This window comes from Salmo salar, chromosome 22 (genome assembly GCF_965601325.2).
Source record: "Salmo salar chromosome 22, fSalSal1, whole genome shotgun sequence".
Classification (NCBI taxonomy): Eukaryota; Metazoa; Chordata; class Actinopteri; order Salmoniformes; family Salmonidae; genus Salmo; species Salmo salar.
Window position 1 is genome coordinate 63,633,953 of NC_138312.1, and position 22,748 is coordinate 63,656,700.

The 22,748-nt window shown below is 45.0% G+C and overlaps 1 protein-coding gene across 1 annotated transcript in view; it reads left to right on the plus strand.

Moving 5' to 3' along the window:
* The window catches only part of phf2 (PHD finger protein 2), a 130,255-nt gene that overhangs the window by 12,968 nt on the left and 94,539 nt on the right, over nt 1-22,748 (plus strand). Inside the window, exons 2-3 of the mRNA XM_082967765.1 lie at nt 8,992-9,077; nt 12,297-12,408. Coding sequence (XP_082823891.1) covers nt 8,992-9,077; nt 12,297-12,408 — 198 coding nt within the window. The remainder of the gene's footprint in view (nt 1-8,991; nt 9,078-12,296; nt 12,409-22,748) is intronic.

The window sequence follows — 22,748 nt, forward strand, 5'->3', positions numbered from 1 at the left end:
TAATGTCCAGGGTATAACCTAGCCTAGTGGAACCAGCCTGATCACTGTAAACACCATATAATGTCCAGGGTATAACCTAGTCTGGTGGAACCAGCCTGATCACCATATAATTTCCAGGGTATAACCTAGCCTGGTGGAACCAGCCTGATCACCATATAATGTCCGGGGTATAACCTAGTCTGGTGGAACCAGCCTGATCGCTGTGTTCACCATATAATGTCCAGGGTATAACCTAGCCTGGTGGAACCAGCCTGATCACTGTGTTCACCATATAATGTCCAGGGTATAACCAGCCTGATCACCATATAATGTCCAGGGTATAACCTAGCCTGGTGGAACCAGCCTGATCGCTGTGTTCACCATATAATGTCCAGGGTCTAACCTAGCCTGGTGGAACCAGCCTGATCACCATATAATGTCCAGGGTATAACCTAGCCTAGTGGAACCAGCCTGATCACCATGTGATGTCAACAGGGTATAACCTAGTCCAGGGTGGAACCAGCCTGATCACCATATAATGTCCAGGGTATAACCTAGCCTGGTGGAACCAGCCTGATCACCATATAATGTCCAGGGTATAACCTAGCCTGGTGGAACCAGCCTGATCACCATATAATGTCCAGGGTATAACCTAGCCTGGTGGAACCAGCCTGTTCACCATATAATGTCCAGGGTATAACCTAGCCTGGTGGAACCAGCCTGATCACTGTAAACACCATATAATGTCCAGGGTATAACCTAGCCTAGTGGAACCAGCCTGATCACTGTAAACACCATATAATGTCCAGGGTATAACCTAGCCTGGTGGAACCAGCCTGATCACTGTATTCACCATATAATGTCCAGGGTATAACCTAGCCTAGTGGAACCAGCCTGATCACTGTAAACACCATATCATGTCCAGGGTATAACCTAGCCTGGTGGAACCAGCCTGATCACCATATAATGTCCAGGGTATAACCTAGCCTGGTGGAACCAGCCTGATCACCATATAATGTCCAGGGTATAACCTAGCCTGGTGGAACCAGCCTGATCACCATATAATGTCCAGGGTATAACCTAGCCTGGTGGAACCAGCCTGATCACTGTGTTCATCATATAATGTCCAGGGTATAACCTAGCCTGGTTGAACCAGCCTGATCACCATATAATGTACAGGGTATAACCTAGCCTAGTGGAACCAGCCTGATCACTGTAAACACCATATAATGTCCAGGGTATAACCTAGCCTAGTGGAACCAGCCTGATCACTGTAAACACCATATAATGTCCAGGGTATAACCTAGCCTAGTGGAACCAGCCTGATCACTGTAAACACCATATAATGTCCAGGGTATAACCTAGCCTGGTGGAACCAGCCTGATCACTGTATTCACCATATAATGTCCAGGGTATAACCTAGCCTAGTGGAACCAGCCTGATCACTGTAAACACCATATAATGTCCAGGGTATAACCTAGCCTGGTGGAACCAGCCTGATCACTGTATTCACCATATAATGTCCAGGGTATAACCTAGCCTGGTTGAACCAGCCTGATCACGGCCATATAATGTCCAGGGTATAACCTAGCCTGGTTGAACCAGCCTGATCACCATATAATGTCCAGGGTATAACCTAGCCTGGTGGAACCAGCCTGATCACCATATAATGTCCAGGGTATAACCTAGCCTGGTGGAACCAGCCTGATCACCATATAATGTCCAGGGTATAACCTAGCCTGGTGGAACCAGCCTGATCACCATATAATGTCCAGGGTATAACCTAGCCTGGTGGAACCAGCCTGATCACCATATAATGTCCAGGGTATAACCTAGCCTGGTGGAACCAGCCTGATCACCATATAATGTCCAGGGTATAACCTAGCCTGGTGGAACCAGCCTGATCACCATATAATGTCCAGGGTATAACCTAGCCTAGTGGAACCAGCCTGATCACTGTAAACACCATATAATGTCCAGGGTATAACCTAGCCTGGTTGAACCAGCCTGATCACCATATAATGTCCAGGGTATAACCTAGCCTGGTGGAACCAGCCTGATCACCATATAATGTACAGGGTATAACCCAGCCTGGTGGAACCAGCCTGATCACCATATAATGTCCAGGGTATAACCTAGCCTGGTGGAACCAGCCTGATCACCATATAATGTCCAGGGTATAACCTAGCCTGGTGGAACCAGCCTGATCACCATATAATGTCCAGGGTATAACCTAGCCTGGTGGAACCAGCCTGATCACCATATAATGTCCAGGGTATAACCTAGCCTAGTGGAACCAGCCTGATCACTGTAAACACCATATAATGTCCAGGGTATAACCTAGTCTGGTGGAACCAGCCTGATCACCATATAATTTCCAGGGTATAACCTAGCCTGGTGGAACCAGCCTGATCACCATATAATGTCCGGGGTATAACCTAGTCTGGTGGAACCAGCCTGATCGCTGTGTTCACCATATAATGTCCAGGGTATAACCTAGCCTGGTGGAACCAGCCTGATCACTGTGTTCACCATATAATGTCCAGGGTATAACCAGCCTGATCACCATATAATGTCCAGGGTATAACCTAGCCTGGTGGAACCAGCCTGATCACCATATAATGTCCAGGGTCTAACCTAGCCTGGTGGAACCAGCCTGATCACCATATAATGTCCAGGGTATAACCTAGCCTAGTGGAACCAGCCTGATCACCATATAATGTCCAGGGTATAACCTAGCCTGGTGGAACCAGCCTGTTCACCATATAATGTCCAGGGTATAACCTAGCCTGGTGGAACCAGCCTGATCACCATATAATGTCCAGGGTATAACCTAGCCTGGTGGAACCAGCCTGATCACCATATAATGTCCATGGTATAACCTAGCCTGGTGGAACCAGCCTGTTCACCATATAATGTCCAGGGTATAACCTAGCCTGGTGGAACCAGCCTGATCACTGTAAACACCATATAATGTCCAGGGTATAACCTAGCCTAGTGGAACCAGCCTGATCACTGTAAACACCATATAATGTCCAGGGTATAACCTAGCCTGGTGGAACCAGCCTGATCACTGTATTCACCATATAATGTCCAGGGTATAACCTAGCCTAGTGGAACCAGCCTGATCACTGTAAACACCATATCATGTCCAGGGTATAACCTAGCCTGGTGGAACCAGCCTGATCACCATATAATGTCCAGGGTATAACCTAGCCTGGTGGAACCAGCCTGATCACCATATAATGTCCAGGGTATAACCTAGCCTGGTGGAACCAGCCTGATCACCATATAATGTCCAGGGTATAACCTAGCCTGGTGGAACCAGCCTGATCACCATATAATGTACAGGGTATAACCTAGCCTGGTGGAACCAGCCTGATCACTGTAAACACCATATAATGTCCAGGGTATAACCTAGCCTAGTGGAACCAGCCTGATCACTGTGTTCATCATATAATGTCCAGGGTATAACCTAGCCTGGTTGAACCAGCCTGATCACCATATAATGTACAGGGTATAACCTAGCCTAGTGGAACCAGCCTGATCACTGTAAACACCATATAATGTCCAGGGTATAACCTAGCCTAGTGGAACCAGCCTGATCACTGTAAACACCATATAATGTCCAGGGTATAACCTAGCCTAGTGGAACCAGCCTGATCACTGTAAACACCATATAATGTCCAGGGTATAACCTAGCCTGGTGGAACCAGCCTGATCACTGTATTCACCATATAATGTCCAGGGTATAACCTAGCCTAGTGGAACCAGCCTGATCACTGTAAACACCATATAATGTCCAGGGTATAACCTAGCCTAGTGGAACCAGCCTGATCACTGTAAACACCATATAATGTCCAGGGTATAACCTAGCCTGGTGGAACCAGCCTGATCACTGTGTTCATCATATAATGTCCAGGGTATAACCTAGCCTGGTTGAACCAGCCTGATCACCATATAATGTACAGGGTATAACCTAGCCTGGTGGAACCAGCCTGATCACCATATAATGTCCAGGGTATAACCCAGCCTGGTGGAACCAGCCTGATCACCATATAATGTCCAGGGTATAACCCAGCCTGGTGGAACCAGCCTGATCACCATATAATGTACAGGGTATAACCTAGCCTGGTGGAACCAGCCTGATCACCATATAATGTCCAGGGTATAACCTAGCCTGGTGGAACCAGCCTGATCACCATATAATGTACAGGGTATAACCTAGCCTGGTGGAACCAGCCTGATCACCATATAATGTCCAGGGTATAACCTAGCCTAGTGGAACCAGCCTGATCACTGTAAACACCATATAATGTCCAGGGTATAACCTAGCCTGGTTGAACCAGCCTGATCACCATATAATGTCCAGGGTATAACCTAGCCTGGTGGAACCAGCCTGATCACCATATAATGTACAGGGTATAACCCAGCCTGGTGGAACCAGCCTGATCACCATATAATGTACAGGGTATAACCTAGCCTGGTGGAACCAGCCTGATCACCATATAATGTCCAGGGTATAACCTAGCCTGGTGGAACCAGCCTGATCACCATATAATGTCCAGGGTATAACCTAGCCTGGTGGAACCAGCCTGATCACCATATAATGTCCAGGGTATAACCTAGCCTGGTGGAACCAGCCTGATCATAACCACCATTGATAATGTAATCAGTACTCTCTGTGTGTGTGTGTGTGTGTGTGTGTGTGTGTGTGTGTGTGTGTTGTGTGTGTGTGTGTGTGTGACCGACCAGTACCTTTGAATGAGGGGCCAGGAGTTGATCTACGCTGCTATGCCAAAGACCTCACCTCTTGTCTGTTCTCCAATGGGGAAAACAGAATTAGGTGGGTTTAGTTTAACCTGTTCAAATTTCAACATAGTACCTGTTTGTGTGTCAGATATGACCTGTCCTAACTGCCATTGGTAATAGAACAGGGACTGTGTGTCAGATATGACCTATCCTAACTGCCATTGGTAATAGAACAGGGACTGTGTGTGTCAGATATGACCTGTCCTAACTGCCATTGGTAATAGAACAGGGTCTGTGTGTGTCAGATATGACCTGTCCTAACTGCCATTGGTAATAGAACAGGGACTGTGTGTCAGATATGACCTATCCTAACTGCCATTGGTAATAGAACAGGGTCTGTGTGTGTCAGATATGACCTGTCCTAACTGCCATTGGTAATAGAACAGGGTCTGTGTGTGTCAGATATGACCTATCCTAACTGCCATTGGTAATAGAACAGGGACTGTGTGTGTCAGATATGACCTGTCCTAACTGCCATTGGTAATAGAACAGGGACTGTGTGTCAGATATGACCTGTCCTAACTGCCATTGGTAATAGAACAGGGACTGCGTGTCAGATATGACCTGTCCTAACTGCCATTGGTTAATAGAACAGGGACTGTGTGTTCACATAAACATTTATGGAGCCAGGACATGGAGACTTGATGTGAGGAAGTCCAGACTGACAGACAGGCTAGATACTGATGTCTCTGAATGGACAGAGACCAGACACTCTGACAGACAGGCTAGATACTGATGTCTCTGAATGGACAGAGACCAGACACTCTGACAGACAGGCTAGATACTGATGTCTCTGAATGGACAGAGACCAGACACTCTGACAGACAGGCTAGATACTGATGTCTCTGAATGGACAGAGACCAGACACTCTGACAGACAGGCTAGATACTGATGTCTCTGAATGGACAGAGACCTGGTACTCGGCATTAAAATGTTACTAGACACAACTTTTACTTGTGTTGTCTTTTTTTAATTATTGAATTGAATGGTTTTACCCTAATTTCCGGACTATAAGCCGCTACTTTTTTCCCAGGCTTTGAACCTCGCGGCTTAAACAATGACGCGGCTAATATATGGATTTTTCCCGCTTTCAATTTTTTTTCTCTCCAAAAAAACACATTCTGTGACGTGCTCAGTTTTTTGGCAGCATGAAGCTTTCATTAGACCAATGAAATTGCCGAACGGGTTAAGGTCAAACAACTTTTTAGTTTACTGTTTAGATTAAATCGAGCGCTCTCAAACTTCCCATCATTCTGATTACGGTAGTCATTTTGTCACCCTCATCATAGCAAAGACATGGAGAAATGCATATGACGCAGCTTTCAAGTTGAAGGCGATTGATCTGGCTGTTGGAAAAGGAAATAGAGCTGCTGCACGGGAGCTTGGTCTTAATGAGTCGATGATAAGACGTTGGAAACAGCAGCGTGAGGAATTGACTCAGTGCAAAAAGACAACTAAAGCTTACTGCTAATTTTTTATTTTTTTGTTACAAACCGTGTTTCGTTAAAGCCTATTTATTTTTGTTACAAGCCGTGTTTCGTTAAAGCCTGTGTAAAGTTCATTTGTTTCAATGTACCGGTAGGCACCTGCGGCTTATAGACATGTGCGGCTTATTTATGTTCAAAATGATTAATTTTTTTTAATTCAGTGGGTGCGGCTTATATTCAGGTGCGCTTAATAGTCCGGAAATTACGGTAGTCAATATGGAGAGGGAGATCAGGGAACTCCTGTGGTAACCCCATTATCACCAGACAGGAATTATGACCACTCTGACATGTTACCATGGTAACCCCATTATCACCAGACAGGAAGGCATGACCACTCTGACATGTTACCATGGTAACCCCATTACCACCAGACAGGAGGGCATGACCACTCTGACATGTTACCATGGTAACCCCATTACCACCAGACAGGAGGGCATGACCACTCTGACATGTTACCATGGTAACCCCATTACCACCAGACAGGAAGGCATGACCACTCTGACATGTTACCATGGTAACCCCATTACCACCAGACAGGAAGGCATGACCACTCTGACATGTTACCATGGTAACCCCATTATCACCAGACAGGAAGGCATGACCACTCTGACATGTTACCATGGTTTTGCCGTTATCACCAGACAGTATCTGTATCGGTTAGGAATGAACGATGAAAGGTGCACATTGTTATATTAATAGAGCAGTGCTTCTATTGTATTAGAGTGTCTTCAGAAAGTAGACTTTTCCCACATTTTATTGTTACAGCCTGCATTTAAAATGGGTTGAATTTAGTTTTTTTGTCCCTGGCCTACACACAATTCCTCTTTCACATTATGGGGTATTGTGTTTTTAGAAATCTTTACAAATTCATAGAAAATGAAAAGCTGAAATGTCTTGAGTCAATAAGTATTCAACCCCTTTGTTATGGTAATCTAAATAAGTTCAGGGGTAAAAATGTACTAACAACTCACATAATAAGTTGCATGGACTCCCTCTGTGTGGAATAATAGTGTTTAACCTGATTTATGAATGACAACCTCATCTCTGTACCCCCCACATACAATTATCTGTAAGAGCTCTGTCGAGCAGTGAATTTCAAACACAGATTCAACCACAAAGACCAGGGAGGTTTTCCAATGCCTCGCAAAGAAGAGGACCTATTGGTAGATGGGTAAAAATAAAAAGCAGATATTGAATATCCCTTTGAGCATGGTGAAGTTATTAATTACACTGGATGGTGTATCAATACACACAGTCACTACAAAGATACAGGTGTCCTTCCTAACTTAGTTGCCGGAGAGGAAGGAAACCGCTCAGGGATTTCACCATGAGGCCTATGGTGACTTTAAAACAGAGTTTAATGGCTGTGATGGGAGAAAACTGAGGATGGATCAACAACATTGTAGTTACTCCACAATACAAACCTAAATGACAGAGTGAAAAGATGGAAGCTTGTACAGAATACAAATATTCCAAAACATTAATCCTGTTTGCAATAAGACACTAAAGTAAAACTGCATAAAATGGGGCCAAGAAGTGAACTTTATGTCCTGAATACAAAGCATTATGTTTGGGGCAAACACAACACATCACCGAGTACCACTCCTCATATTTTCATGCATGGCGGTGGCTGTTATGGGTATGCTTGTCATCGGCAAGGGCTAGGGAGTTGTTTAGGATAAAAAGAAACGGCAGGACAATAACCTAAAACATAATGCCAAATATAGACTGGAGTTGCTTACCAAGAAGACTGTGAATGTCCCTGAGTGGCCGAGTTACAGTTTTGACTTAAATCATCTTGAAAATCTATGGTAAGACTTAAATATATTTCTGTATTTTGTTTTCACAATTTTCTAAAATCATGTTTTCACTTTGTCATTATGGGTATTGTGTTTAAATTGAGGGGGGAAAACTGTTTTAATTTCAGGCTGTAACACAACAAAATGTGTAATAAGTCAAGGGGTATGAATACTTTCTGAATGCTCTGTTATGTAAATGGTTTATTCTACATGGGCCTGCATTTGAATGTTAGCATAACACTTAGTTTAGAATATCGAAATAAATTCAACAATTGCATTCTTCTCATATTATTCTGTAAGCTATGGACCTTTTCAAAGCTTCCTCCGACGTCTCACCATAAATCTGCCTGTAGTTATTGAACTTGAACCTGCAGGAGTTTTTTTTTGTTGTGATTTGAGTGGGAGGGTGAAAGGTCCTGACAGAGGGGCGTGTCTTGGTGGTGGTAAGGACACACCCAAGAAACACCCACATCAAACCACACCCCCAAGACAACTCGAGATTGGCTTCTGTCATGGCCGCCGGCATTTCTTGAGGAGCAAGCCAATGTATTTCTGTCTGTTGTTTCAGCTGTGTTATATTGCCAATGTATTTCTGTCTGTTGTTTCAGCTGTTATATAGCCTATGTATTTCTCTGTGTTTCAGCTGTGTTATATAGCCTGTGTGTTTCAGCTGTGTTATATTATATAGCTTATGTATTTCTCTGTGTGTTTCAGCTATGTTTTATAGCCAATGTATTTCTATGTGTGTTTCAGCTGTGTTATATTATATAGCCAATGTATTTCCCTGTGTGTTTCAGCTGTGTTATATAGCCAATGTATTTCCCTGTGTGTTTCAGCTGTGTTATATAGCCAATGTATTTCCCTGTGTGTTTCAGCTGTATTATATAGCCAATGTATTTCTCTGTGTGTTCCAGCTGTGTTGGTGTGGATGAGGACGAGGCTCCAGACATTGACATCTACCACTGTCCCAACTGTGAGAAGACCGATGGAAAATCCACCAGTAGGTCTTTCTGTCCGTCTCTCTGGCGTACCTACTGCAGTCCTCCAGGCTGACATTACACAGGGCTTCATTAATTAGTGCACACTGTAGCCAATAAGACAAGAGAGGTTCAGGATGTCTTTCCCCATTCAGGTCTGTTTGGTTCAAACCACTAACCCTGTGGTGTCTAGTTAATAGGACCCCTAACCCTGTGGTGTCTAGTCAATAGGACCCCTAACCCTGTGGTGTCTAGTTAATAGGACCCCTAACCCTGTGGTGTCTAGTCAATAGGAACCCTAACCCTGTGGTGTCTAGTTAATAGGACCCCTAACCCTGTGGTGTCTAGTCAATAGGAACCCTAACCCTGTGGTGTCTAGTCAATAGGACCCCTAACCCTGTGGTGTCTAGTCAATAGGGCCCTAACCCTGTGGTGTCTAGTCAATAGGACCCCTAACCCTGTGGTGTCTAGTCAATAGGACCCCTAACCCTGTGGTGTCTAGTCAATAGGAACCCTAACCCTGTGGTGTCTAGTCAATAGGACCCCTAACCCTGTGGTGTCTAGTCAATAGGACCCCTAACCCTGTGGTGTCTAGTCAATAGGGCCCCTAACCCTGTGGTGTCTAGTCAATAGGACCCCTAACCCTGTGGTGTCTAGTCAATAGGACCCCTAACCCTGTGGTGTCTAGTCAATAGGACCCCTAACCCTGTGGTGTCTAGTCAATAGGACCCCTAACCCTGTGGTGTCTAGTCAATAGGACCCCTAACCCTGTGGTGTCTAGTCAATAGGACCCCTAACCCTGTGGTGTCTAGTCAATAGGACCCCTAACCCTGTGGTGTCTAGTCAATAGGAACCCTAACCCTGTGGTGTCTAGTCAATAGGACCCCTAACCCTGTGGTGTCTAGTCAATAGGGCCCTAACCCTGTGGTGTCTAGTCAATAGGACCCCTAACCCTGTGGCGTCTAGTAAATAGGACCCCTAACCCTGTGGCGTCTAGTCAATAGGACCCCTAACCCTGTGGTGTCTAGTCAATAAGACCCTGACCCTGTGGTGTCTAGTCAATAGGGCCCCTAACCCTGTGGTGTCTAGTCAATAGGGCCCTAACCCTGTGGTGTCTAGTCAATAGGACCCCTAACCCTGTGGTGTCTAGTCAATAGGACCCCTAACCCTGTGGTGTCTAGTCAATAGGACCCTAACCCTGTGGTGTCTAGTCAATAGGACCCCTAACCCTGTGGTGTCTAGTCAATAGGGCCCCTAACCCTGTGGCGTCTAGTCAATAGGACCCCTAACCCTGTGGTGTCTAGTCAATAGGGCCCCTAACCCTGTGGTGTCTAGTCAATAGGACCCCTAACCCTGTGGTGTCTAGTCAATAGGACCCCTAACCCTGTGGTGTCTAGTCAATAGGGCCCCTAACCCTGTGGTGTCTAGTCAATAGGGCCCCTAACCCTGTGGTGTCTAGTCAATAGGACCCCTAACCCTGTGGTGTCTAGTCAATAGGACCCCTAACCCTGTGGTGTCTAGTCAATAGGACCCCTAACCCTGTGGTGTCTAGTCAATAGGACCCCTAACCCTGTGGTGTCTAGTCAATAGGACCCCTAACCCTGTGGTGTCTAGTCAATAGGACCCCTAACCCTGTGGTGTGTAGTCAATAGGAACCCTAACCCTGTGGTGTCTAGTCAATAGGGCCCCTAACCCTGTGGTGTCTAGTCAATAGGACCCCTAACCCTGTGGTGTCTAGTCAATAGGGCCCCTAACCCTGTGGTGTCTAGTCAATAGGACCCCTAACCCTGTGGTGTCTAGTCAATAGGGCCCCTAACCCTGTGGTGTCTAGTCAATAGGACCCCTAACCCTGTGGTGTGTAGTCAATAGGACCCCTAACCCTGTGGTGTCTAGTCAATAGGGCCCCTAACCCTGTGGTGTCTAGTCAATAGGACCCCTAACCCTGTGGTGTCTAGTCAATAGGACCCCTAACCCTGTGGTGTCTAGTCAATAGGACCCCTAACCCTGTGGTGTCTAGTCAATAGGACCCCTAACCCTGTGGTGTCTAGTCAATAGGGCCCCTAACCCTGTGGTGTCTAGTCAATAGGGCCTTAACCCTGTGGTGTCTAGTCAATAGGACCCCTAACCCTGTGGTGTCTAGTCAATAGGACCCCTAACCCTGTGGTGTCTAGTCAATAGGACCCCTAACCCTGTGGTGTCTAGTCAATAGGGCCCTAACCCTGTGGTGTCTAGTCAATAGGACCCCTAACCCTGTGGTGTCTAGTCAATAGGACCCCTAACCCTGTGGTGTCTAGTCAATAGGACCCCTAACCCTGTGGTGTCTAGTCAATAGGGCCCCTAACCCTGTGGTGTCTAGTCAATAGGACCCCTAACCCTGTGGTGTCTAGTCAATAGGACCCTAACCCTGTGGTGTCTAGTCAATAGGACCCCTAACCCTGTGGTGTCTAGTCAATAGGACCCCTAACCCTGTGGTGTCTAGTCAATAGGACCCTAACCCTGTGGTGTCTAGTCAATAGGACCCTAACCCTGTGGTGTCTAGTCAATAGGACCCCTAACCCTGTGGTGTCTAGTCAATAGGACCCCTAACCCTGTGGTGTCTAGTCAATAGGACCCCTAACCCTGTGGTGTCTAGTCAATAGGGCCCCTAACCCTGTGGTGTCTAGTCAATAGGACCCCTAACCCTGTGGTGTGTAGTCAATAGGACCCCTAACCCTGTGGTGTCTAGTCAATAGGACCCCTAACCCTGTGGTGTCTAGTCAATAGGACCCCTAACCCTGTGGTGTGTAGTCAATAGGACCCCTGACCCTGTGGTGTCTAGTCAATAGGGCCTTAACCCTGTGGTGTCTAGTCAATAGGGCCCTAACCCTGTGGTGTCTAGTCAATAGGACCCCTAACCCTGTGGTGTGTAGTCAATAGGACCCCTAACCCTGTGGTGTCTAGTCAATAGGACCCCTAACCCTGTGGTGTCTAGTCAATAGGACCCCTAACCCTGTGGTGTGTAGTCAATAGGACCCCTGACCCTGTGGTGTCTAGTCAATAGGGCCTTAACCCTGTGGTGTCTAGTCAATAGGGCCTTAACCCTGTGGTGTGTAGTCAATAGGACCCCTGACCCTGTGGTGTCTAGTCAATAGGACCCTTATGGTGATATTATTTTATTAGTGACTCACAGTACATATATTTTGTTGTTGTTCCTAACGGTGTTGTTTGTGTTTATGTGTGTTAATATTTTTGTTTTCTTTTAGTGAAAAACAAGAAAAGGACTAAACACGACACGGGACAGAGAGGAGACATCAGAGCGGTTCAGAACGGCAGTCAGGTGTTCATCAAGGAGCTACGCAGTCGCACCTTCCCCAGGTAAACAACTGTCAGACTGGATAATCAGACTGGACTAATACATCTCAGACAGGATAATCAGACTGTAATAATACAGCTCAGACAGGATAATCAGACTGGACTAATACATCTCAGACAGGATAATCAGACTAATAATACAGCTCAGACAGGATAATCAGACTGTACTAATACATCTCAGACAGGATAATCAGACTGGACTAATACATCTCAGACAGGATAATCAGACTGTAATAATACATCCCAGACAGGATAATCAGACTGTACTAATACATCTCAGACAGGATAATCAGACTGTAATAATACAGCTCAGACAGGATAATCAGACTGTACTAATACATCTCAGACAGGATAATCAGACTGTAATAATACAGCTCAGACAGGATAATCAGACTGTACTAATACATCTCAGACAGGATAATCAGACTGTAATAATACAGCTCAGACAGGATAATCAGACTGTACTAATACATCTCAGACAGGATAATCAGACTGTAATAATACAGCTCAGACAGGATAATCAGACTGGACTAATACATCTCAGACAAGATAATCAGACTGTAATAATACAGCTCAGACAGGATAATCAGACTGTACTAATACATCTCAGACAGGATAATCAGACTGTAATAATACATCTCAGACAGGTAATGACTGTAATAATACATCTCAGACAGGATAATCAGACTGTACTAATACATCTCAGACAGGATAATCAGATTGTACTAATACATCTCAAATTAGTACAGTCTGATTACTTTTCTATCTAAGACAGGTAATCAGACTGTACTAATACATCTCAGACAGGATAATCAGACTGTACTAATACATCTCAGACAGGATAATCAGACTGTAATAATACAGCTCAGACAGGATAATCAGACTGTACTAATACATCTCAGACAGGATAATCAGACTGTAATAATACAGCTCAGACAGGATAATCAGACTGTACTAATACATCTCAGAAAAGTAATCAGACTGTACTAATACATCTCAGAAAGGTAATCAGACTGTACTAATATATCTAAGACAGGATAATCAGACTGTACTAATACATCTCAGACAGGATAATCAGATTGTACTAATACATCTCAGACAGGATAATCAGACTGTAATAATACAGCTCAGACAGGATAATCAGACTGTACTAATACATCTCAGAAAAGTAATCAGACTGTACTAATATATCTAAGACAGGATAATCAGACTGTAATAATACATCTCAGACAGGTAATGACTGTAATAATACATCTCAGACAGGATAATCAGACTGTACTAATACATCTCAGACAGGATAATCAGATTGTACTAATACATCTCAAATTAGTACAGTCTGATTACTTTTCTATCTAAGACAGGTAATCAGACTGTACTAATACATCTCAGACAGGATAATCAGACTGTACTAATACATCTCAGACAGGATAATCAGACTGTACTAATACATCTCAGACAGGATAATCAGACTGTACTAATACATCTCAGACAGGATAATCAGACTGTACTAATACATCCCAGACAGGATAATCAGACTGTACTAATACATCTCAGACAGGATAATCAGACTGTACTAATACATCTCAGACAGGATAATCAGACTGTACTAATACATCTCAGACAGGATAATCAGACTGTACTAATACATCTCAGACAGGATAATCAGACTGTACTAATACATCTCAGACAGGATAATCAGACTGTACTAATACATCTCAGACAGGATAATCAGACTGTACTAATACATCCCAGACAGGATAATCAGACTGTACTAATACATCTCAGACAGGATAATCAGACTGTACTAATACATCCCAGTCGGCCAGTCTCACCAGGGGCTGGTTGTTCTAGTGTGGTCATTATAGACGGGTGCAGTGATGGTTTTAGAATGTATATCTTGGTGGGGCAAATTTAAAAAAAAAAACATATATTTTTTTAAGATGCATTCCAGCAAACCCACAACACAACACTAAACAATACATTAATTGCACTATAACGGTGACAAACGATGCCCACTAACTGTTAGGGCCTACGTAAAGCTGTCCCAACAGCAGAGTCCCAACAGCAGTCCCAACACCTTACCACTGCTGCACCTGGCTATCAGCGGAGCCTTGTGTGTCAGAGAAACAGTTCATTCAGCCTCATTTACTGGCTTTTAAGAAAACATAGCTGATTTGGCTGACTTGCTTAAACAAATGTGATTTCTCATGACAATTGTACAAACTGTGGCATAAGGGGACGACAAGTGGATGGATAAGAGGCAATGCATAATTTCGATTAAGACATTAATGAGCGGGCTAGGACGGACCTAGTCAATATATCTATTTGTTTTGCACTTTTGAAATGTACAGAGACATAATTCAGATTATGGGCTGTTCTTTACAGTATTCTCCCTCTACACCAAGTCAGAACCGGAGGATAAATAAAGGGGGCATGAAAGCTCTTACAATATTCAATGATTACATTTCTCTAAAACAGGTTAAAGGCTACATGTGCACCATCAAGTTAGAACAGTAGGGGGAATTAAGAGGTGAAAATAGACCAAATTATTAGGGTGAGGCACATGGGTTACTAACAGCTTACTACACAACATACACTTAGTATTACTTTCTTAGCTACAGTATACACATCTCCCTGGCATATTACATCATTTATGCAGCAGCAGACAATACATTTTTGGACTCATCTTGTTTTGCTGTGTTCACTTGTCATCAAAGTCTGACATTCTCTGGATTTAGGGTGCTTTCAAGACAACTGGGAACTCGGAAGAAAACGAGGTTGAATCATGATGTCAATGATCTTCAGGTCGGAGCTCTAGAAAGAGGTCCAATCAGCCAGATCTCACAGCCCATGGATAGGTGTTTAACATATCAACCGACCAATCAGCTAGATCTCACAGCCCATGGATAGGTGTTTAACATATCAACCGACCAATCAGCTAGATCTCACAGCCCATGGATAGGTGTTTAACATATCAACCGACCAATCAGCTAGATCTCACAGCCCATGGATAGGTGTTTAACATATCAACCGACCAATCAGCTAGATCTCACAGCCCATGGATAGGTGTTTAACATATCAACCGACCAATCAGCTAGATCTCACAGCCCATGGATAGGTGTTTAACATATCAACCGACCAATCAGCTAGATCTCACAGCCCATGGATAGGTGTTTAACATATCAACCGACCAATCAGCTAGATCTCACAGCCCATGGATAGGTGTTTAACATATCAACCGACCAATCAGCTAGATCTCACAGCCCATGGATAGGTGTTTAACATATCAACCGACCAATCAGCTAGATCTCACAGCCCATGGATAGGTGTTTAACATATCAACCGACCAATCAGCTAGATCTCACAGCCCATGGATAGGTGTTTAACATATCAACCGACCAATCAGCTAGATCTCACAGCCCATGGATAGGTGTTTAACATATCAACCGACCAATCAGCCAGATCTCACAGCCCATGGATAGGTGTTTAACATATCAACCGACCAATCAGCTAGATCTCACAGCCCATGGATAGGTGTTTAACATATCAACCGACCAATCAGCTAGATCTCACAGCCCATGGATAGGTGTTTAACATATCAACCGACCAATCAGCTAGATCTCACAGCCCATGGATAGGTGTTTAACATATCAACCGACCAATCAGCTAGATCTCACAGCCCATGGATAGGTGTTTAACATATCAACCGACCAATCAGCTAGATCTCACAGCCCATGGATAGGTGTTTAACATATCAACCGACCAATCAGCTAGATCTCACAGCCCATGGATAGGTCAATCTGGTGCCGAACAGCGTAGTCGATGACGTGGCACACAACCATTGGGTCGATTCAATGCGATGTAGTCGGCCTGGAATGCAACCTGTATGGTTCAACTCTATGGAACAGTTTCCTGGACCCAGGTTTAATCTGTTACTTTACTGACCCTTTTAGACTGAGGTTCAGTGAGCTTGCCCAGTGACGCGAGCCTACTGGAAGAGATAAACACCTTCTATAACATTAGCGCAGTGACTGGAAAGTCTATGGGTATCTGCTAGCATGCTAGTTGTATACTACAACATAATGTCAACTACATACTATAAGCACATTTTAATTAACAAATGGTCTCCTTTCTGTTGAGCGTACTAGTGCTTTGCCTGTCTACTGGAAGTTGATGCCGTTGCTATGCAACCTCTTGCTAGCTTGTTAGCATAATAAACGACTAGCTCGACATTTTACGATATCTGGTGTGTTCGTAAATTCAATCTGGTGTGCCGGAGTGAGTGCGCCCTCTGGGCGTTCGTAAATCCAGAGCGTTGTCAGATTGTCCGTTCGTAAATCCAGAGCGTTGTCAGATTGTCCGTTCGTAAATCCAGAGCGTTGTCAGATTGTCCGTTCGTAAATCCAGAGCGTTGTCAGATTGTCCGTTCGTAAATCCAGAGCGTTGTCAGATTGTCCGTTCGTAAATCCAGAGCGTTGTCAGGTTGTCCGTTCGTAAATCCAGAGCGTTGTCAGATTGTCCGTTCGTAAATCCAGAGCGTTGTCAGATTGTCCGTTCGTAAATCCAGAGCGTTGTCAGGTTGTCCGTTCGTAAATCCAGAGCGTTTTTGCCCTCGGAGTGTTCAGAGCGCACACTGGACGCTCTGGAGGAGTAGGGTTGATCTGAGTGTCCTGACAACGACAGTCAAGCGCCCAAGCTAACGTTGGCTAACATTGGCTAGCTACTTCCAGACACGTAATGAGAGTCCACCTCACTCTGACCATTTTACTCGCCCTAGCAGAGCTGGTTAGGCTGTTTTCATGTTTTCCAGAGTGTTTGTGACTGTAACTGTGCTACTAGCAAAATGTTCTGCCGCTGCTTTTTTTGCCAACGTTTACGAACACCGGCCATATTCAACGGGTGTTGAGCAGTTGTAAATTCATAAATTCATCAGTTATTCTTCGCTCTGAGAGTGCTCTGAAATCGGAGTTGATAGCCAGAATGAACAATGTCTATTGAGAACGCACAACGACTATACCACTTAGCTAAGAACGACGTGGATAATCAAGTCAGTAAACGTTGGGTAGTTAGTTAGACAGCAGATAGTTAATATACTGCCTGGCAAGTTCAATGTATTTAGTGGCCAACTAATGTTAGGTAGCTAGCTAACATACCCAGTACATATTGCTGTAATGCTATGCTGTGTGGTTCATAAGGACAGCGTAGCTAGCTAACATACCCAGTACATATTGCTGTAATGATATGCTATGTGGTTCATAAGGATAGCGTAGCTAACATACCCAGTACATATTGCTGTAATGATATGCTATGTGGTTCATAAGGACAGCATAGCTAGCTAGCATACCGGTCCATACTGCTGTAATGATATGCTATGTGGTTTGTAAGGACAGCGTAGCTAACATACCCAGTACATACTGCTGTAATGATATGTGGTTCGTAAGGACAGCGTAGCTAACATACCGGTACATACTGCTATAATGATATGTGGTTCATAAGGATAGCGTAGCTAACATACCGGTCCATACTGCTGTAATGATATGTGGTTCATAAGAACAGCGTAGCTAACATACCGGTATATACTGCTGTAATGATATGCTATGTGGTTAGTAAGGACAGCGTAGCTAGCTAACATACTGGTCCATACTGCTGTAATGATATGCTGTGTGGTTAGTAAGGACAGCGTAGCTAGCTAACATACCGGTCCATTCTGCTGTAATGATATGCTATGCGGTTCATAAGGATAGCGTAGCTAGCTAACATACCGGTACATACTGCTGTAATGATATGCTATGCGGTTCATAAGGATAGCGTAGCTAGCTAGCATACCGGTCCATACTGCTGTAATGCTATGTGGTTCATAAGGACAGCGTAGCTAGCTAACATACCGGTCCATACTGCTGTAATGCTATGTGGTTCATAAGGATAGCGTAGCTAACATACCGGTCCATACTGCTGTAATGCTATGTGGTTCATAAGGACAGCGTAGCTAGCTAACATACCGGTCCATACTGCTGTAATGATATGCTATGTGGTTCATAAGGATAGCGTAGCTAACATACCGGTCCATACTGCTGTAATGATATGCTGTGTGGTTTGTAAGGACAGCGTAGCTAACATACCCAGTACATACTGCTGTAATGATATGCTGTGTGGTTTGTAAGGACAGCGTAGCTAACATACCCAGTACATACTGCTGTAATGATATGCTGTGTGGTTTGTAAGGACAGCGTAGCTAACATACCCAGTACATACTGCTGTAATGATATGCTATGTGGTTCATAAGGACAGCGTAGCTAGCTAACATACCGGTCCATACTGCTGTAATGATATGCTATGTGGTTCATAAGGACAGCGTAGCTAGCATACCCAGTACATACTGCTGTAATGATATGTGGTTCATAAGGACAGCGTAGCTAGCTAACATACCGGTCCATACTGCTGTAATGATATGCTATGTGGTTCATAAGGACAGCGTAGCTAGCTAACATACCCAGTACATACTGCTGTAATGATATGCTATGTGGTTTGTAAGGACAGCATAGCTAACATACCCAGTACATACTGCTGTAATGATATGTGGTTTGTAAGGACAGCGTAGCTAGCTAACATACCGGTCCATACTGCTGTAATGATATGCTATGTGGTTCATAAGGACAGCGTAGCTAGCTAACATACCGGTCCATATTTCTGTAATGCTATGTGGTTCATAAGGATAGCGTAGCTAGCTAGCATACCGGTCCATACTGCTGTAATGATATGCTATGTGGTTCATAAGGATAGCGTAGCTAGCTAGCATACCGGTCCATACTGCTGTAATGATATGTGGTTTGTAAGGACAGCGTAGACAACAAATTGTCAGCCAACATAACGTGTAACGTAACTTATTTGAGAAGTCATTACTTTATTACATTGCTCAACAGTTTCATAACATTTGTCATAATTAGTTAAAGTATTGAATTTGTATCCGCTCTCATTGGACTACGGCTGCATATTTTCCGCCTTTTTCTTTAAATTTGAAAACGTTGTGAAGCCACGGCCATTTTCAGAAGAATTTGCATTACGGGCCCTAAAAGTACGGAAATAGTTGTCCACTGCTTGTATACTTCGTATTTTGGCAAATTTAGTACGACATCGGGATCTTTTGACATACTAACTATATCCATACTATAACCAATAAGCATAATGTATACTAAATTTACTTCACAAATCGTATGGTTATTGCGGTTAGTATGAGTATTGGAACACAGCTTTAGTCATTGCGCTAATGCTAGTTAGCATCGGTTCGGGAAACTACCTCTAACTTCCTTCATACTGGACACAAAGACATAACAATGGTATCCACGACTTCATCTGACTCTGGGTCAGTAGATTTAAAAAACATATATTTTATTTATATTTTTTTATTATTATTATTATTTTATTTTGTACCTTTATTTAACTGGGCATGTCAGTTAAGAACAAATTCTTATTTTCAATGACGGCCTAGGAGCAGTGGGTTAACTGCCTTGTTCAGGGGCAGAACAACAGATTTTTACCTTGTCAGTCCAACGCTCTAACCACTAGGCTACCTGCTGCCCAAAGATAAAGGGCCCCATCTGACTCTGGGTCAGTAGATAAAGGGCCTCATCTGACTCTGGGTCAGTAGATAAAGGGGCCTCATCTGACTCTGGGTCAGTAGATAAAGGGCCCCATCTGACTCTGGGTCAGTAGATAAAGGGCCTCATCTGACTCTGGGTCAGTAGATAAAGGACCTCATCTGACTCTGGGTCAGTAGATAAAGGGCCTCATCTGACTCTGGGTCAGTAGATAAAGGACCTCATCTGACTCTGGGTCAGTAGATAAAGGGCCTCATCTGACTCTGGGTCAGTAGATAAAGGACCTCATCTGACTCTGGGTCAGTAGATAAAGGACCTCATTGCCAAATCCCAAAGTATCCCTTTAACATTAACAAGGCTTCAGAGCCAGATGGATTACCAGGATGTGTACTCAGAGCATGCGCTGACCAGCTGGCAAGTGTCTTCACTGACATTTTCAACCTCTCCCTGGCCGAGTCTGTAATACCAACATGTTTCAAGCAGACCACCATAGTCCCTGTGCCCAAGAACACTAAGGTAACCTGCCTAAATGACTACCGACCCGTAGCGCTCACGTCTGTAGCCATGAAGTGCTTTGAAAGGCTGGTCATGGCTCACATCAACACCATCATGCCAGAAACCCTAGACCCACTCCAATTCACATACTGCCCCAACAAATCCACATGTGGCACAATCTATATTGCACTCCACACTGCCCTTTCCCATTTGGACAAGAGGAACATCTATGTGAGAATGCTGTTCACCACAGTCCTCTCAAAGCTCGTCACTAAGCTAAGGACCCTGGGACTGAACACCTCCCTCTGCAACTGGATCCTGAACTTTCATGACGGGCCGCCCCCCAGGTGCGGACCCCTTAACACGGGGACCCCTCAGGGGTACGTGCTTAGTCCCCTCCTGTACTCCCTGTTCACCCACGACTGCGTGGCCCGAGCACGACTCCAACGCCGTTAATGTCGTTAAGTTTTTAGGTGACACAACTATGGTAGGCCTGATTACCAATGACGATGGTACAGCCTATAGGGAGGAGGTCAGAGACCTGGCTGTGTGGCGCTAGGACAGCAACCTGTCCTACAACGTCAGCAAGACAAAGGAGCTGAGGCGGTGTCAAAGACCCTAAAAATGGTCAAAGACTCCAGCCACCCCAAGTCATATACTTTTTTCCCCACACAGAAAGTCTAGAACCAACATTACCCTTGAACAGCTTCTACCCCCAAGCCATAAGACTGCTTAGTAGTTAATAACTAAATCAAATAAACCAAAAATAACTACCCGGGACTGTCTGCATTGGATTTTTTTGACTCATCGTGTACAGTGCTGCTACTGTTCTCTATGTGTTACTTTACCACTACCTATATGTACTTCAATTACCTCGTACCGCCCTGCACATCACTTTACCACTACCTATATGGACATCAATTACCTGGTACCCCCTGCACATCCACCCGGTACTGGTACCCCCTGCACATCCACTCGGTACTGGTACCCCCTGCACATCCACTCCGTACTGGTCCCCCCTGCACATCCACTCCGTACTGGTCCCCCCTGCACATCCACTCCGTACTGGTCCCCCCTGCACATCCACTCCGTACTGGTCCCCCCTGCACATCCACTCCGCACTGGTCCCCCCTGCACATCCACTCCGTACTGGTACCCCCTGCACATCCACTCCGTACTGGTACCCCCTGCACATCCACTCCGCACTGGTCCCCCCTGCACATCCACTCTGTACTGGTACCCCCTGCACATCCACTCCGTACTGGTACCCCCTGCACATCCGCTCGGTACTGGTAACCCCTGCACATCCGCTCCGTACTGGTACCCCCTGCACATCCACTCCGTACTGGTACCCCCTGCACATCCACTCCGTACTGGTACCCCCTGCTCATCCGCTCCGTACTGGTACCCCCTGCACATCCGCTCCGTACTGGTACCCCCTGCACATCCGCTCGGTACTGGTCCCCCCTGCACATCCACTCCGTACTGGTACCCCCTGCACATCCACTCGGTACTGGTCCCCCCTGCACATCCACACCGTACTGGTACCCCCTGCACATCCACTCCGTACTGGTACCCCCTGCTCATCCACTCCGTACTGGTACCCCCTGCACATCCGCTCCGTACTGGTACCCCCTGCACATCCACTCGGTACTGGTCCCCCCTGCACATCCACTCCGTACTGGTACCCCCTGCACATCCACTCCGTACTGGTCCCCCCTGCACATCCACTCGGTACTGGTCCCCCCTGCACATCCACACCGTACTGGTACCCCCTGCACATCCACTCCGTACTGGTACCCCGTGTATATATCCAAGTTATTGTTACTCATTGTGTATTTATTATTACGTTTCTATCATTTCTCTATTTTCTCTCTCTGTATTGTCGGGAAGGACCTGTAAGCGTTTCACTGTTAGTCTACACCGTTTGTTTATGAAGCATGTGACCAATACAATTTGATTTGATTTGACTGTTATTTCCTCAGCTCTGAGGACGAGGGGTATGAATACTTCCTGAAGGGGCTGTAATGTAATCTGTGTTTTACAGCTCTGAGGACGAGGGGTATGAATACTTCCTGAAGGGGCTGTAATGTAATCTGTGTTTTACAGCTCTGAGGACGAGGGGTATGAATACTTCCTGAAGGGGCTGTAATGTAATCTGTTTTACAGCTCTGAGGACGAGGGGTATGAATACTTCCTGAAGGGGCTGTAATGTAATCTGTGTTTTACAGCTCTGAGGACGAGGGGTATGAA